General features: G+C 41.9%; 1 protein-coding gene across 4 annotated transcripts in view; it reads right to left on the bottom strand.

The window, feature by feature from the left end:
• Window positions 1-3,543: 3,543 nt before the first annotated feature.
• Window positions 3,544-16,812, bottom strand: part of EFCAB7 (EF-hand calcium binding domain 7) — a 50,795-nt gene continuing 37,526 nt past the window's right edge. For all 4 annotated transcript variants that reach the window (XM_007522532.3, XM_060206329.1, XM_060206328.1 and 1 more), the window contains 6 exons: window positions 14,833-14,990; window positions 13,599-13,732; window positions 11,308-11,456; window positions 10,086-10,295; window positions 8,168-8,275; window positions 3,544-3,801 (listed from right to left, as the gene is read on the bottom strand). In XM_007522532.3, coding sequence (XP_007522594.3) covers window positions 3,727-3,801; window positions 8,168-8,275; window positions 10,086-10,295; window positions 11,308-11,456; window positions 13,599-13,732; window positions 14,833-14,990 — 834 coding nt within the window. In that variant the 3' untranslated portion in view covers window positions 3,544-3,726. The remainder of the gene's footprint in view (window positions 3,802-8,167; window positions 8,276-10,085; window positions 10,296-11,307; window positions 11,457-13,598; window positions 13,733-14,832; window positions 14,991-16,812) is intronic.

Raw genomic sequence — 16,812 nt, 5'->3', positions numbered from 1 at the left:
CCAACTTGGGACTAAATGATTGCCAGGAACCATTTCTTTGCTTGATAGATGATAAGCTTTGAAACAATGGAAGCCCTCGAGACAGGTTTTATTTTCCCTCTGGGCAGGCCATTTCCCCTCAGGTAAACCAGTAATCAAGTGAGACAACACACAGTTGTGGTAATAAACATGGTTTCGGCCATTGTTTGTTGCAAAGAACATTCCACTTTGAAGTTTGCTCCCCCTCCTCCTCCTCCAGCATCTCTGCCTCCCCCTTCCCCCTATGCTCCCCCTTTTCCAAAGCCTTATAATGCCTGTGAACACAATAAAATTTTGCAGCTTGATCAGAAACTTGTCTTGCTGTCATTCTTTCGTATCTCTTGTCCCTGTCATTCCAGGTCTTTAAGGTTCCTAGCCCCTGTTCTCTGCCCCACTGGTCGGGGCAAATGATAAATAAATTTTTTAAAGTTGAAAAAAAAAAAAAAAGAAAACATGAAGAAGAACTTGGACTGGGTTTGGGTTTGGTGTATTGCACCAAAGTAAAAGACTCTGGGGTGGGGGGAAGAGGGTTCAGGATGGCAGAGGAGGACCTAGTGGGGGTTTGTTATGTGGAAACTGAAAAATGATACACATATACCAACTATTGTATTTTACTGTTGTGTAAACCATTAATTCCCCCAATAAATTAAATATATATACTACTGTGTTCATATTCATATTTCAAAAGTTGACTTTTAAAAAATTTCTTTATTGGGGGATAAATGTTTTACAGTCGACAGTAAATACAGTAGTTTGCACGTGCATAACATTTCTCAGTTTCCACATAACAATACAACCCCCACTAGGTCCTCTGTCATCCTTTTTGGACCTGTACTCACCCCCCACCCCCACCCCAGAGTCCTTTACTTTGGTGCAATACGCCAACTCCAGTTCAAGTTCTACTTGTGTATTTTCTTCTCATCTTGTTTTTCAAAAAGTTGGTATTTTCTAACCTAGTGGTTTTATAGTTTTTAATTACTTGATATAGTTTTTCAGATGTTCATTAGATATTCTTTAGATTTAATTCATAGTATTTATCAATACAGTTAATTAAAAAGCAATTCACAAATAATATTACAAAGAAAAATTACTGTCATTACAAACTATTTCTCTTGTGATTATATTTCAGTTTAATATAAAAATAAATATCACCAAATTTTGCTTTTTTTCCTGATTTTAAAAAAAACCTATAACTTAATAGGAATTTCTACTTTCTTTTCTTTCTCACTTTCAATGATTTTATTAGTAGCAAGTTTATTTATTTTTTTAAAAAATACTTTATTTTTATTAGAGACAGAGAGAAATTGAAGAGAAGGGGAGATAGATGGAGAGAGACAGAGAGACACCTGCAGCTCTGCTTCATCACTCTTGAAGCTTTCCCCCTGCAGGTGGGGCCCAGGGGCTTGAACCCAGAAGGTGGGGGCCAGGGGCTTGAACCCAGGTCCTAGAGCACTTCGTGTGTGCCCCTAACCAAATGTACTGCCTGGCCCCACATTTATTTTTTAACTGACACCAGAGTTATCACTGGGGCTCAGAGCCTTCATGACAAATCCACTGCCACGGGTAGTCATTTTTCCTTTTATATTTTTTCCTTTTTCCCCCTATTTTCCTTTGTATTTGATAGGACAGAGAGAATTTGAGAGGAAAGTATTGCAAGAAGTTTCCCATCTTTCGTATGACTAAGGTTGTAAGGTCTGTGAAAAGAGTCATTATCACTTCCTGATCTGTTTACAGGTAACTTCCAGGAGGAACCAATTTACTGTATAATTGAGAAAATTACATACACTTTTCCCTTACAGAATCAGTAGCCTGATTTGTATGACCCCTAACATCAAAGAAAATAGCAAGATACACTGTACCAGTTTTCCTGAGGCCAGAGATCTCATCAGAGAAATCCTTCCAGAATCTGTGATTTGCTGAATGGTTAAACATTCTAACTGGAGAGCAGGGCGGAAGTTGTGGGTTAAGCGCACGTGGAGCTAAGCGCAAGCACTGACCGAAGGATCCCAGTTCAAACTCCGTACTCCCCACCTGCAGGGGTGTCGCTTCACAAGCGGTGAAGCAGGCCTGTAGGTGTCTTACTCTCTCCCTCTCTGTATTCCCCTTCTCTCTCGATTTCTCTGTCTTATCCAACAATAACAACAACGGCAACAAAATGGAAAAAAAATGCCTCTAGTTATCAGTGGGTTCGCAGTGCAGGCACGGAGACCCGGCGATAACCCTGGAGGCAAAAACAAAACAAAAACATTCTAACTGTTCAAATGTCAAGTCACACATCTAGTGTTCCACCAGTGGGACTATTCCAGCTACTAAAGTATCACGCATTTCCGTTAAGACCGGAATACTGGGCCGGGCAGTGGTGCACCTGGTTGAGAGCACATAACCATGTGCAAGGACCTGGGTTCAAGCCCCTAGACCGTCCCTGCAGGGGGAGAGCTTCACAAACAGTGAAACAGTGCCTCAAGGTCTCTGTCTCTCTCCCTATCTCCCCTTCCTTTTTGATTTCTCTTTGTCCCTGTCCAACAAATAAATAAGACAGGAATCCCATCAGATGTAATGTGCACTTTCTGTTGACTGTCATAAGCTGCCCACGAGGGAGAAACTGAAGTGCAGGATTTGCATACCGTCAGGGCATTCTGTGAACAGAACAGAACAATGCTCAAGAAGCTCAGCTACAAGAAGAGGCTGCACATTAACCGCAGCAGGAAAAATAAAGTGGCGGGGGGGGGGGGGGGGGGGGGGGAGGGAAGGGGCAGGAGGCTCCCTGATCCTCCGTCCGCTATATACAGACCATGGCACTAACATGCAGGCAGTATCTGGATCGCCAAACACCTCAGATAAAACAGTGACAATAGGGAGGCGGGTGGTAGCGCAGCGGGTTAAATGCATGTGGTGCAAAGCTCAAGGACCAGCGGGAGGATCCCGGTTCGAGCCCCTGGCTCCCCACCTGCAGGGGAGTCGCATCACAGGCCGTGAAGCAGGTCTGCAGGTGTGTATCTTTCTCTCCCCCTCTCTTGTTTTCCCTCCTCTCTCCATTTCTCTCTGTCCTACCTAACAATGACGATATCAATAACAACAATAATAATAACTACGACAATTTTTTTTAAGTATACAGGAACTTCTGAATTCACTGAGTATGACTTTTTAAAGACTGGCCCATAATTTTATTTCGATTTACTATTCCCAAATGAAATATGACCAGATTTTCTATTAAGGTGATGATAGAAAATTATTTTCTAGCCAGGCTGAGGAGATCGCACAGTGGTTGTGCAAAAAAAGTTTCCTCCACCTCAACTTCAGTGTCACTCTGCTGAGGGAATACTGGTTTGTAGGGCTGCTGTTGCCACAACGTACTTCCCCACACTTCCTCAAGAGAGGTGTGAATCCATTTTATTCCAAAGAGGACTTTCATGCCCCAAGCTCCCAGCCTCAGTCCTCAGCATAGCTATAAACCAGAGCTGAGAGTTCTCTGGTATAAAAAAGAAAAGAAAGAAAGAAAGAAACCCAATTAAATAAAGCCACACATTAAAAACACTACATTTTAATAACAAAGTATATAGCACAGAGATAAATGCATAAAAATTAAATATCATTTATGTATAACAGTAAAATTTATTAGCATTTGGTTGGTTAACAAGTAACATACTTAATGTGCTGTAATTCTTCTTAATTGGCAGTCTCAAATAAATCGATTCCTAAACATAAGCTTTAAGATATCAGGGAATAGACAGAGTAATATATCCATTCTTGTCTTTCATTCAGAGGCATTACATGCTGAGAGACCTGTAATGAAAGCAGAAAGGTTTCACTTGGCTTTTCTCTGTTTCACATATGGTTGATGTTTTAGTAGGGCATTTCTAGACCCGATGTAAAAAAAAAAAAAAAAAAACACTTGCGCAGATAAAATCAATACTACAAAAGGACGGGCAATCTGACATGGTCCTGTGGGTAGGCATGTTCTGAATTTGAGAAACTCGGTTGAATGAAGATGATGATTCTGGGTGTTCTGCTTATATAAACTCTTTGAAAAAGAAGTTAATATGCTAAAACTTTGGGGTTTGGGATATAGAATAATAAAGGGTGAGCAGTGGCAGGTGGTGTCCCATGGGGTCAAGTGCACGTGTTACAGTGTTATAATGCGCAAGGATCTGGGTTTGAGCTCCCCCTCCCACAAGTGGCCAAGCAGGTCTGCAGGTGTCTTTCTTTTCCTCTCTTTCTATCTCCCCCTCCCCTCTCAATTTCTCCCAGTCATATCCAATTAGAAACAAAAGAGGGAGGGAGGAAGAAAGGGAGGGAGGGAAGGAGGGAGGGACGGAGGAAGAGAAAAAAAAAACAACTGCTGGTAAGGTTGAGTCTGGTAAGGTTGAGTCTGGTAAGGTTGAGTGTGGTAAGGTTGAGTGTGGTAAGGTTGAGTGTGGTAAGGTTGAGTCTGGTAAGGTTGAGTCTGGTAAGGTTGAGTAGGTAAGGTTGAGTCTGGTAAGGTTGAGTCTGGTAAGGTTGAGTCTGGTAAGGTTGAGTCTGGTAAGGTTGAGTAGGTAAGGTTGAGTCTGGTAAGGTTGAGTAGGTAAGGTTGAGTCTGGTAAGGTTGAGTCTGGTAAGGTTGAGTCTGGTAAGGTTGAGTAGGTAAGGTTGAGTCTGGTAAGGTTGAGTAGGTAAGGTTGAGTAGGTAAGGTTGAGTCTGGTAAGGTTGAGTCTGGTAAGGTTGAGTCTGGTAAGGTTGAGTCTGGTAAGGTTGAGTCTGGTAAGGTTGAGTAGGTAAGGTTGAGTCTGGTAAGGTTGAGTCTGGTAAGGTTGAGTCTGGTAAGGTTGAGTGTGGTAAGGTTGAGTCTGGTAAGGTTGAGTAGGTAAGGTTGAGTCTGGTAAGGTTGAGTCTGGTAAGGTTGAGTAGGTAAGGTTGAGTCTGGTAAGGTTGAGTCTGGTAAGGTTGAGTCTGGTAAGGTTGAGTCTGGTAAGGTTGAGTCTGGTAAGGTTGAGTCTGGTAAGGTTGAGTAGGTAAGGTTGAGTCTGCTAAGGTTGAGTCTGCTAAGGTTGAGTCTGGTAAGGTTGAGTCTGGTAAGGTTGAGTAGGTAAGGTTGAGTCTGGTAAGGTTGAGTGTGGTAAGGTTGAGTAGGTAAGGTTGAGTCTGGTAAGGTTGAGTCTGGTAAGGTTGAGTAGGTAAGGTTGAGTGTGGTAAGGTTGAGTGTGGTAAGGTTGAGTGTGGTAAGGTTGAGTCTGGTAAGGTTGAGTCTGGTAAGGTTGAGTAGGTAAGGTTGAGTCTGGTAAGGTTGAGTCTGGTAAGGTTGAGTCTGGTAAGGTTGAGTCTGGTAAGGTTGAGTGTGGTAAGGTTGAGTAGGTAAGGTTGAGTCTGGTAAGGTTGAGTCTGGTAAGGTTGAGTCTGCTAAGGTTGAGTCTGGTAAGGTTGAGTAGGTAAGGTTGAGTCTGGTAAGGTTGAGTCTGGTAAGGTTGAGTAGGTAAGGTTGAGTCTGGTAAGGTTGAGTCTGGTAAGGCTGAGTAGGTAAGGTTGAGTCTGGTAAGGTTGAGTAGGTAAGGTTGAGTCTGGTAAGGTTGAGTCTGGTAAGGTTGAGTAGGTAAGGTTGAGTCTGGTAAGGTTGAGTGTGGTAAGGTTGAGTAGGTAAGGTTGAGTGTGGTAAGGTTGAGTCTGGTAAGGTTGAGTAGGTAAGGTTGAGTGTGGTAAGGTTGAGTGTGGTAAGGTTGAGTGTGGTAAGGTTGAGTGTGGTAAGGTTGAGTAGGTAAGGCTGAGTCTGGTAAGGTTGAGTCTGGTAAGGTTGAGTCTGGTAAGGTTGAGTCTGGTAAGGTTGAGTCTGGTAAGGTTGAGTAGGTAAGGTTGAGTCTGGTAAGGTTGAGTGTGGTAAGGTTGAGTCTGGTAAGGTTGAGTCTGGTAAGGTTGAGTCTGGTAAGGTTGAGTAGGTAAGGTTGAGTCTGGTAAGGTTGAGTCTGGTAAGGTTGAGTAGATAAGGTTGAGTCTGCTAAGGTTGAGTCTGGTAAGGTTGAGTCTGGTAAGGTTGAGTGTGGTAAGGTTGAGTGTGGTAAGGTTGAGTCTGGTAAGGTTGAGTGTGGTAAGGTTGAGTAGGTAAGGTTGAGTAGGTAAGGTTGAGTCTGGTAAGGTCAATTTGTAGAGTTGGCACCAAGCCTCAGTAATAACCCTGGTGACAGAAAGAGAGAGGGGGGGGGAAAGGAAGAAAATAGAGGAATAGTAGAGAAGGAGCTTACATGTCTACCCCTTTCCTATGGGTTTGTCCTTTTCAAATAATTAAGAATAAGTTAAGAACTATTAATTAACTTTGGTCTAGGAAGAAGTAGCTGCAGGTCTTGAACCTGCAGGTTCAAGTGGTGAAGCAGGTCTGCAGGTGTCTCTCTTTTTCTCTCTTCCTATCTCCCCCTCCCCTCTCAATTTCTCCCAGTCTTATCCAATTAGAAACAAAAGAGGGAGGGAGGGAGGGAGGGGGAGCTCAAACCTGCAGGTCTCTTTAGCCCCTAAAACCAGCTCCTACTTTTCCAGTTTTCTCCCCACTTCTCCTCGTGTACATGTCCCTTCATTATCACTTCATGATTGTGATTATAGGTTGTAATGGCAATAAAACATTTTTAAATTTATTTATTCCCTTTTTTTGTTGCCCTTGTTGTTTTATTGTTGTTATTGATGTCATCAGTGTTGGATAGGACAGAGAGAAACAGAGAGAGTAGGGAAGACAGAGAGGGGGAGAGAAAGATAAGACACCTGCAGACCTGCTTCACCGCCTGTGAAGTGACTCCCCTGCAGGTGGGGATCCTTATGCTGGTCCTTGCGCTTTGTGCCACGTGTGTGCGCTTAATCCGCTGCACTACCACCCAACTGTGTGTGCGCTTAATCCGCTGCACTACCACCCAACTCCTTTTTTTTTTTTGGCAAAGCCTGCCAGGTGTGACAATGTTTGGTTTTTTGTTGCACCAGGCACGGAGCCTCAGTTTGGATTCATAGATTCTGTATTTGTGCTTAGCAGAAATCATAAATGGCAGGTCCAACCGAATATAGGATATAAGCTAGTCAAAACTGTACTCAGTTGACAAGTTGAGCTGTTTGAGTGTAAGTGGGGGAAATGGAAAGTATATTCTTCCTTGCTGGGTCTAGTGCATCTTCCAAAATACTCATCAGAATAATAGAAAAGATCATCTCTCTTTATCCAGTTTAAGAATGCTTTAGGATTTCATGGACAGTCTGGAGAAATGTAGGATAAGAACAGAAAGATTTTCCTTTTAGCTCCATTTCAAGAGCTACTGCTTTGTCCCTGGTCCCTGAAGTAACTCTTGGCTAAATGAGAAAGCCAGAACTCAGCTACTACTTACAACTGGCCCTGACTTTTGACTTAGTTATCAAACATTTAGAGGCACCTTCTCTTGCAGGTTACCTTGTGATATCTTTAGAGATTAGAATAAAAATACTAATTTGTTGGGGCTGGTGGTGGTCCCTGGATGAGCACACACATTATCAAGTTTAAAGACCTGGATTCAGGCCCCAGGTCCAGAGAAATTGAGAGGGGATGGGGAGATAGAGAAGGAGAGAGACAGAGAGATAGCTGCAGCCCTGCTCCACCACTCGTGAAGCTTCTCTCCTGGGAACTGGGAGTATAAAATCCTGGAGGCTGGGGGCTTGAACCTGGGTCCTTACACACTGTAGCACATGCACTCAACTAGGTGTGCCACCACCCAGCCCCATAATAATTTTACATTCAAAGAAACTGAGACAGAGAGGTTAAGTGAGGGTCCCATAAGCATTCAGCCAAATAGGGAGAACTGAATTAGAATTAAGGTTCCCTAGATTCTAGTTGAGGATGATTATCATCCTTAAAATAATTTTCCACCAGGGGCTGGGTGGTGGTGCACCTGACTGAGACCAAATTCTACACCGCACAGGGACCCAGGTTCAAGTCCCTGGTCCCCACTTTCAGGGGGAAATCTTCACAAGTGTCTCTGTCTTTCCCTCTCTATCACCCCCTTCCTTCTCTTGATTTCCCTGTCTCTACCTAATAAGTAAATAAAATTAAAAAATAATTTTAAACATTTAAAAATAATTTTCTACTTCATTTCATATTCATATACTTAGTAGCATTAACAGAAACATACTTTTCAAATTCATAAAGCAAAAGGCTTTAGCTAGCAAATAATGCATTACCATTGTAGACTTGGGTGCCACTTCCACTGCAAATATGTTGAGTCCTCTGTTGTTTATACAGTTTCTACTTAGTTCATTGTTGACGTGAATAATCACTTTGTTATCTGTCTGTTAAAAGATTATCAGCTGTTAATCTCTAATAAACATAGACAAATAAAATGATGATTATGAAACAGAGAAACTGGGAGAATTCTATAGAAAGACAGACTATATGTTAGAAGCAGAACTAGCTGCTCAGTCTAGGGCATCAAGAAGACTTTATGGAAGATGTGACATTTGAAATAATTAACCATAGACAGTAGCGACCAGAACAGATGAGGAGCTTGAGAAAACAGGTTGAATCTGACAAGCAGGAGAAATCCAAGAGTCCAAGAATTCCCCTCGTAATGAGGCTGCAATCACAAAGTTTGCTTTCTTCCTCAACACATTTCCTTTACACACTCTGTGACCGAGCTGACAATCACAGAGACAACGTTGCCTGAGTCTCTGCTTTCTCCTTGGGGTATCTGTTTTGCCTTCCAACCTGATCTTATACTCCTTGAACAAAGACCATATTTCGCTTTCTGGTGATTTCTATTCTGAGATGGAGGGTTGGTTACTTAGGATATACTCAGCTTGATACAAATTTTAAGGGTATTAAGGCATTTATGACAGGCACAAAAAGAATATATCTCATCAAGGACCAAAGGAAGCAAATAATCTTAGAAAACTAGCCATCCTGAAAAAGGATTTTTAAAAAAATTATTATTATTTCTTTTCTCTTTTGTTGCCTTTGGTGTTTTTAATTGTTGTTGTAGTTATTATTATTGTTGTTGATGATGTCATCATTGTTGGATAGGACAGAGAGAAATGGAGAGAGGAGGGAGAGAAAGATAAAAACCTGCAGACTTGGTTTGCCGCCTGTGAAGTGACTCCCCTGCAGGTGGGGAGCCGGGGGCTTGAACCAGGATCCTTACACTGGTCCACCACAGAACCAGAGCTTCCTCTGGTACAATGGGGTTCCATGTGGTGGCAGGGCTTAAACCTAGGTTGCAGGCATGACAAGGTATGTGCAGAGCAAAGCATCCATCCTGCGGGACGCTTATATTTCCTTAAAGCATGATATCTACTATTTTAAAAAATTCTTAATTTATAAAATGAAAATATTGACAAGACCATAGGATTAGAGGGGTACAACTCCATACAATTTCCACCACCAGAACTCCGTATCCCATCCCCTCCCTTGACAGCTTTCCTATTTTTTATTCCTCTGGGAGTCTAGACCCAGAGGGTCATTATGGGGTGCAGAGGGTGGAAGGTCTGCCAAAATAGTCCCATGTACCAAGGCTAAAGTAACTAACTAAATAAATACTTTCTGCTCAAATTATACCCCTATCTTCACAGGTCTCCAAATGCCTCATTTTCACAATATTTTAAGATAAAACTATTATCTGGAGGGTGCTGAAGCTACTGCAGTAAGTTTGTGTTTGTTTAGAATTCTGTTGTAACCAGAAAGCTAATTAGTAAATGGGTATTAGCCGGGTGGTGGCGCACCTGTGTGAGCACACGTGTTACCAAGCATAACGACCTGGGTTCACGTCCCTGGTCCCCACCTGCAGGGGGAAAGTTTTATGAGCATTGAAGCAGTATTGCAGGTGTCTCTCTGTCTCTATGAGAAATAAATTAAGAAAGTAAGTGAATATCTCATTCTGGGAAAACAAAAAACAAAAAAACCCAACCCTATTATTTGAAAGCATCGAAAGCACATGAAAGTCACCATGCCTGGCTTGAGTTAGAAACCTGAGGTGGAAGAACAGTTACCTATTACAGCTATGGGTGATGTAACGGGGTATTTGATGTCCATGCAAGAATGCAATAAGAAAGGAGATGAAAACATCTGTAAACGCTGCAGTTCTGAGAACCACCTACTAACTGATACCTTGTTTTCGATAACAGATGTAATCCAGGTGTCCCGCTTATCAGTATGTATGACTATATTTTCATAACCATCCATTACTTTGGTGTCACCTTTGTTAAGGACAGATTTACAAATAATCTTCTCAAGTTGCCCACTGCATGCCTCCATATGGACAGCCTTAATTCTTGGTCTGCACTTATCTGCATAGACATCGATGACAAATGGGCATGCCTGTTAGGAAAGAAAAAGCAACCACGCAATTGTCTTTTGCTAAAATTTAAAATAAATGAGTTGTTATTGACATGTTTATCCGATGATGTTAGAGTAGCCACTGCTCTTTCCAGCTTGTCTTTGGGACTATTTTAGAGGACAAATTTTAGTACTATGAATTAAGTAGTACAATAGCAGGAAATTTTGATTTTTTTTTGGTAGAGTATTAATTAATTAACGTTCACCAAAATGGAAAGAAAATTATAACCTCCAGTCCATCAGTAATACCTCCATTAATTCATAGTACCACATCTCCTATTAGTTATTTAACTTACTTTTGTAACTTTCAGGGTACAGAAAGAATGGATCAAAGACTCTAAAGGAATTATTATGCTTACGACTGAAACTTAATTTAAAGAAATAAAGCACAAAAACATGTTAAAATTCACTGTTCAAAGGCAAAGGTAGCTAGCGTAATGGTCATACAAAGAGATTCTCATGCCCGATGCTCCAGAGTCCCAGATCCAGTCCCACTGATACATATATATTTCATGTTATTATTTTACAAATATTAATCCAATCCCACTGATACATATATATTTCATGTTACATGTTATTATTTTACAAATATTAATCCAAGGAGTACCCTTTGTAAATATGTAAGAATTTCAGTTTTTATACAGAAATACTTTCCTTAGATGGATAGGAGAAGGGGTAACTATAAAAATAAGACTTCAGTAATGTATCTATCATCAATGAAGACATGTAATATTATTAATTACACATCTTTCCTTCATATCATAGACTCAAACTTCTTGTTGATGAGTTATTAAAATGCTGGCAAATAGTTAAATTTCTGGTAAATATAGGATCTTATATGAACTAGAGGAGACATTATTATACCAAGGATTCATTTATCTACTGAAGTTCAAGGATTTGAGTGCTCAGTTCAAAAAGCACGTATCGATAAGAATGATGTTGGGGTGGATATTCCTTATGGTAGACCCGCTGTGAAACTGGAGGATGACTTTACCTCTGTCAGTTCCAGGGCTTTGCTGTAGCCCATTGAGTGTAAAGTTACCCAAAGGTCCCGGGGGTCTCCTTCTCTGTCATTGGCTTCCATCAGATTCAGGTCCAGAAAGCCCTGTCTTGTTAGTTCATTCTTCTTTGTATCAAAATTCTCTGTTAAGACAATAAAAAGTGGGAGTCAGGCGGTGGTGCAGTTGGTTAAGTGCACATGGCACAAAGCACAAGGACCGGTGTAAGGATCCCGGTTCAAGCCCCCGGCTCCCCACCTACAGGGGTGTTGCTTCACAGGCGGTGAAACAGGCCTGCAGGTGTCTATCTTTCTCTCCCCCTCTCTGTCTTCCCCTCCTCTCTCCATTTCTCTCTGTCCTATCTAACAACGAAGACATCAGTAACTACAACAACAATAAAAAACAAGGGCAACAAAAAGGGAAAATAAATAAAATTAAAAAAAAAAAGACAATCAAAACTTTCCTTCTTGTATCCCTAAAAAGTATACACTTAACAAAATGCTAAATATCAGTACTCATATCTGAAAGTGTATCTGCAGGATGCCTTGGCAATCTGTAAGCAATGTGGAAGGAGAAAGAAGGTTCAAGACACTTAGGAGACACGATTCTAACTTCCCAGAACTCAACAAATGCACTAACTACCACAGCTTTCCAGCTGATTTTGCTTTCCTAAAACCTGAAATTGATGAGGCAAACATAATCCCAAATTAGAAGCAAATGTAATTTTCTTTTCTTTTAATGTAAAGTCCAATCTGCTTGCTTATCTGAGCAGATGCTGACAATTATTCCAAAGGAAGGAAAGTATTCCTCACATTTGTTTGTCATGTAAGTCCCATCTATACCTGGATGCATTTGATGTAATACCTCCAACACTACTGGTTTAAAAAAGGAAAGTGTCGGTTATGTCAGGATGAAAGAAACTGCCAAGTGCTTGTTCTCATTTTGTTGAACTGACCAGTGGTCCTTTAAACGTTGCTAAGTGCCGGAAAGATAGCTCACTGGAGAGGGAGCCTGCATGCAGACTCTCGAACATGTGCAGTGAAATCATCCCCAGGTCCAAATTTTCAGTCTCTGCATTTCAGATAAAGAGGCACAGACACAGAAGCTGAGAGAGGAGGAGAGGTGGGAGGTTGGGGCTGGGGTATAGCACTGCCCCCCACCATCCGTGGAACTCCCCCGTTGTGGGGCCAGGGTTTGAGCGTGGGGTGAACTATCTCCTGATCCCCATTTTCTTGTTTTTTTCTTGGTTGCCAGATTCATATTACCCTCACTTGACGGCATGCTTCTGAGTCCTGGACACCTCCTGGACTTTGGTCACAGGGGTGATAGAAAAGGTCACAGTTGCCATGGCCAGTGCCCAGATGGTGTCGGTCAACAGGAGGCCTGGGCAGCAGCCTCCTTTTGTTCTTGAGAGCAGGAGGCAGGTGAGGGCGGGTCTGCAGGCAGGTGATGGCAGCAGCACATGCCGGATGCCCAGCTCAGTCTTTCTTGAGCACATAGACACAGCTCCTGCTCTTGGCACCCAAGTGTGGGTGGAATGTCTCGGTCATGTGGTAGCGGAGTCCTTCCCAAGTGGGAGCAACTTTTTAATCTACTGTCTCTCAATGGTTAACTGCAGGTCGATGAGGTCCTCCTCATCGGGAAGACTTGTTGCCACTGGGCAGTGTCTGTATCACCAAACCCTTATACACTGGGCAGATGATGGGGGGGTTGTCTAGCGCTTCCCCACCTTTGAGTTCTTAGCTACACCTGACTGAGGGCTGGTCCCTGGAGCCCTTACCTGGTTGCTGCTGCTACTGTAGCTGCCTTGGCAATGCCTAGAGGTTCTGCTCCACTTCTTGCTGCCTTGAGCGTCCACCAGAACCGGAACTCCTTTCAATTTCCCTTTATTTTGTTTCTTAAAAATAAATGACTGCTATGAAGTTTTTATTGGTTTCTTTTAATTTATTATTTTGTTGTAATCTATTTATTTATTGCCAACCAGGGTTATTGCTGGGCTCCGCACCTGTGTAATTCCACTACTCCTGGAGGATCCTTTTGTTTTTTTTCTACAGAGGTTGAGAGACAGATGATGAGAGAAAGAGACAGAAAAAAAATGGAGACAACGCAACACTGCACCACTACTTGTGAAGCTTCCCTGTGCACGTGCTCCAAGTGGCAGATGGGAGCTTGATCCTGGGTTCGTGTATATGGTAAAGTGTGTGCTTTAAGGTGAGCTATCTTCCAGCCTCCACTGTCCACTTTTTTATTTTTTAACTCATCAATTAGGAGACAGAAAAGTGCTTACCTTTGCAGACAGCCCAGGCATCTTCATCACACTTCTCACCACTTGTTCTCAATTCAAAAAAATTATATTCTTCCAGGCTAAGAAGACCATTTCCATCTAAGTCAATTATGTCAAATATATCTGATAAGGTTGATCTAAAAGTATAAAAACAGACTCTTTGTCTCAACCAGACAGAATAATGTTTCTAAGAGTTGTCAAAAGGAAATCATGGCATTTTTTTTTTTTGATAAACAATTTCTATAAACTATAAAGTTAACACATTCACATGTTTGTATTTGGCCTAGTTTTACTACAGGAAATACACTTCTAGAGTAATCATAGTATTTCAACATATAGTAGGGACTTAATGACTAGTAGTTTCCTGCTTTTCTCCTTTCCACAATCTTCTTCCTCTCTACCTGCAGTCAGATGTTACTGCATATAGCATTTCATATCTGACACTTATTTAAGTCAAAAGTATAACTTGCAAAATCTATTTTATTATTTATTTTCCCTTTTGTTGCCCTTGTTGTTTTATTGTTGCTGTAGTTATTATTATTGTTGTTGATGCCATCGTTGTTGGATAGAACAGAGAGAAATGGAGAGAGGAGGGGAAAACGGGGTGGGGGGGAGAAAGATAGACACCTGCAGACCTGCTTGCTTCACCACTTGTGAAACGACTCCCCTGCAGGTGGGGAGCCAGGGGCTCGAACTGGGATCCTTATGCGGGTCCTTGTGCTTCGCGCCATATGCTTAACCCACTATGCTACTGCCCCACCCCCATCAAATTCTATTTATTTGTTTATTCATGAGAAAACTAAGAGGAGAGAAAATAACCAGGCATCACTCTGGCACATGTGGTGCCGCGGATCGAACTCAGGATGTCATGGTTGAGAATCCAATGTTTTATCTACTGTGCCACCTCCCGGACCACAGCCAAATTCTATTTTTAAGGCCATGTCTAGTGGAGAAATAATTGACAGGTGTGTGACTGAAGTTGACTTGCCCAGTGTATGGAACCATAAATAAATAGCAATGCCAAGACCCAAGATCGAAGGTCATTTTCAGATGGCTAGGGATTGAGTTCAGTTAGTGGATTAGAATCTACAGGGGTGAGTTGAGTATGTGTGTGTGTGTGGGGGGGGGGAGATGAAGAGGATAGAGGAATGAGAGCTAGAAGCTGGCCAAAAGGAAGAATGGAAGGCAGACATCCAGTTTGCATATTATAATCTCAATCTTGATAGACAAAATTTACCTAAATTCTTTTGTAAGACATAATTCCCCTGTTTCATCTCTACACACCAGCTGGGCTTCTTCTGTTGTGGGTTTGATTTCTTTCCTCAGCCAACAGCCAGTTGTAGAAGGAATTAAGCAGTAAACTCCAGGCCCTAGTTCACCAGTCCATCCAAACACCTTTGCTCAAAAGAATAAAAAAGAAAAACAACTGTAAGTCCTTAATGTCTTTGGTCTTTGTGCTTAATAGGGAATACTAGAGATATTATAAAATCAGTATTTATCAACTTGGTTATAGTTTAATTGATCTTTTACGGGTTTCAAGGGTTTTTTTTTTTTTTTTCCCTCCTCCAGGGTTATTGCTGGGCTCGGTGCCTGCACCATGAATCCACTGCTCCTGGAGGCCATTTTTTCCCCCCTTTTGTTGCCCTTGTTGTAGCTTCGTTGTGGTTATTATTATTGCCCTTGTTGACGCAATTCGTTGTTGGATAGAACAGAGAGAAATGGAGGAGGGGAAGACAGAGTGGGGGAGAGAAAGATAGACACCTGCAGACCTGCTTCACCGCCTGTGAAGCGACTCCCCTGCAGGTGCGGAGCCAGGGGCTCGAACCGAGATTCTTACGCCGGTCCCTGCGCTTTGCGCCACATGCGCTTAACCCACTGCGCCACCGCCCGACCCCCTCAAGGGTATTTTTTGTTAATAATATCTTTAGCCCAACACCATCAAATGTAGTTTCTTATATACTTTGTTGATTTTTAAATTTTTGTTTTATTTATTTATTTATTTCCTTGTATTGTCCTTTTTGTTTTATTGTTGTAGTTATTATTATTGAGCATTGCAACATGTGCATTCAACCAGGTACACCACCACCTGGCCCTTTGTTATTATTATTGATGTCATTGTTGGATAGGACAGAGAGAAATGGAGAGAGGAGGGGAAGACAGAGAAGGGGAGAGAAAAACCGGCAGACCGGCTTCACCGCTTGTGAAGCAACTCCCCTGCAGGTGGGGAGCCAGGGGCTTGAAACAGGATCCTTACACAGGTCCTTGCATATACTTGGTTTTTTAAAAAGAGTACTGCTCAACTCTGGCCTGTGTTGCTGCAGGGGACTGAACCTGGGGCCTTGTAGTCTCATGCATGAGAGTCTTTTTGCATAACCATTATGCTATCTACCCTGTCCTTTATATATCTTAAAGTAAACGCCTAAAAGAACAGCATGTAAAAAGTTACATAACTTCTAAACCTTCAAAAATAATTATTATATAAATGTCTTTAACAGAAAACAAACAGGAATATTTTTATTAAAATATATGATTTGTAAATAAGATTCAACAACACAATAATGAAATTATATATACATATACATATAAATATACACACATTTATGCTGCACCAAGGAATAAACCCAGAGGTTTGGGGTATGTGTAATACCATTACTAATGGCCTTTCCAACCCAACTTTTTTTTCCCCCTTTTGTTGCCCTTGTTTTATCATTGTTGATGTCATTGTTGTTGGATAGGACAGAGAGAAATGGAGATAGGAAGGAAGACAGAGGGGTGAGATAGAAACCTGTAGATCTGCTTTACTGCTTGTGAAATGCCCTCCCTGTAGGCAGGGAGCAGGGGGCTCGAACCAGGACCCCTATGCCGGTCCTTGGGCTTCGTGCCATGTGCACTTAACCTGCTGTGCTACCACCCAACCCCCTCTAACCCAACTTTTTCACTTTCTATTTAGAGACAGAGAAGAGACATGTGGCAAGAAGAGGCATCATAGTAGCCTTCTACAATCCATGGAGAACCCCTGTAAATGCTTGAACCCAGGGTCTCACACCCATAAGGTGTGTGATCTATTGGGTGAGCTATCTCCCAGCCCAAAATATACTGTATTTTAAAAGTGTTCACTATATGCATGGATTAGCCATATGGTCCGAACCCAGTTGTGTAGGGAAAAAAAGCACTGAAATACTACTATCAGCCACATAATATGGATTAAGACGCAAGA

This window comes from Erinaceus europaeus, chromosome 13 (assembly GCF_950295315.1).
Source record: "Erinaceus europaeus chromosome 13, mEriEur2.1, whole genome shotgun sequence".
NCBI classification, from domain to species: domain Eukaryota; kingdom Metazoa; phylum Chordata; class Mammalia; order Eulipotyphla; family Erinaceidae; genus Erinaceus; species Erinaceus europaeus.
This window is presented reverse-complemented; position numbering and strand designations above follow the sequence as displayed.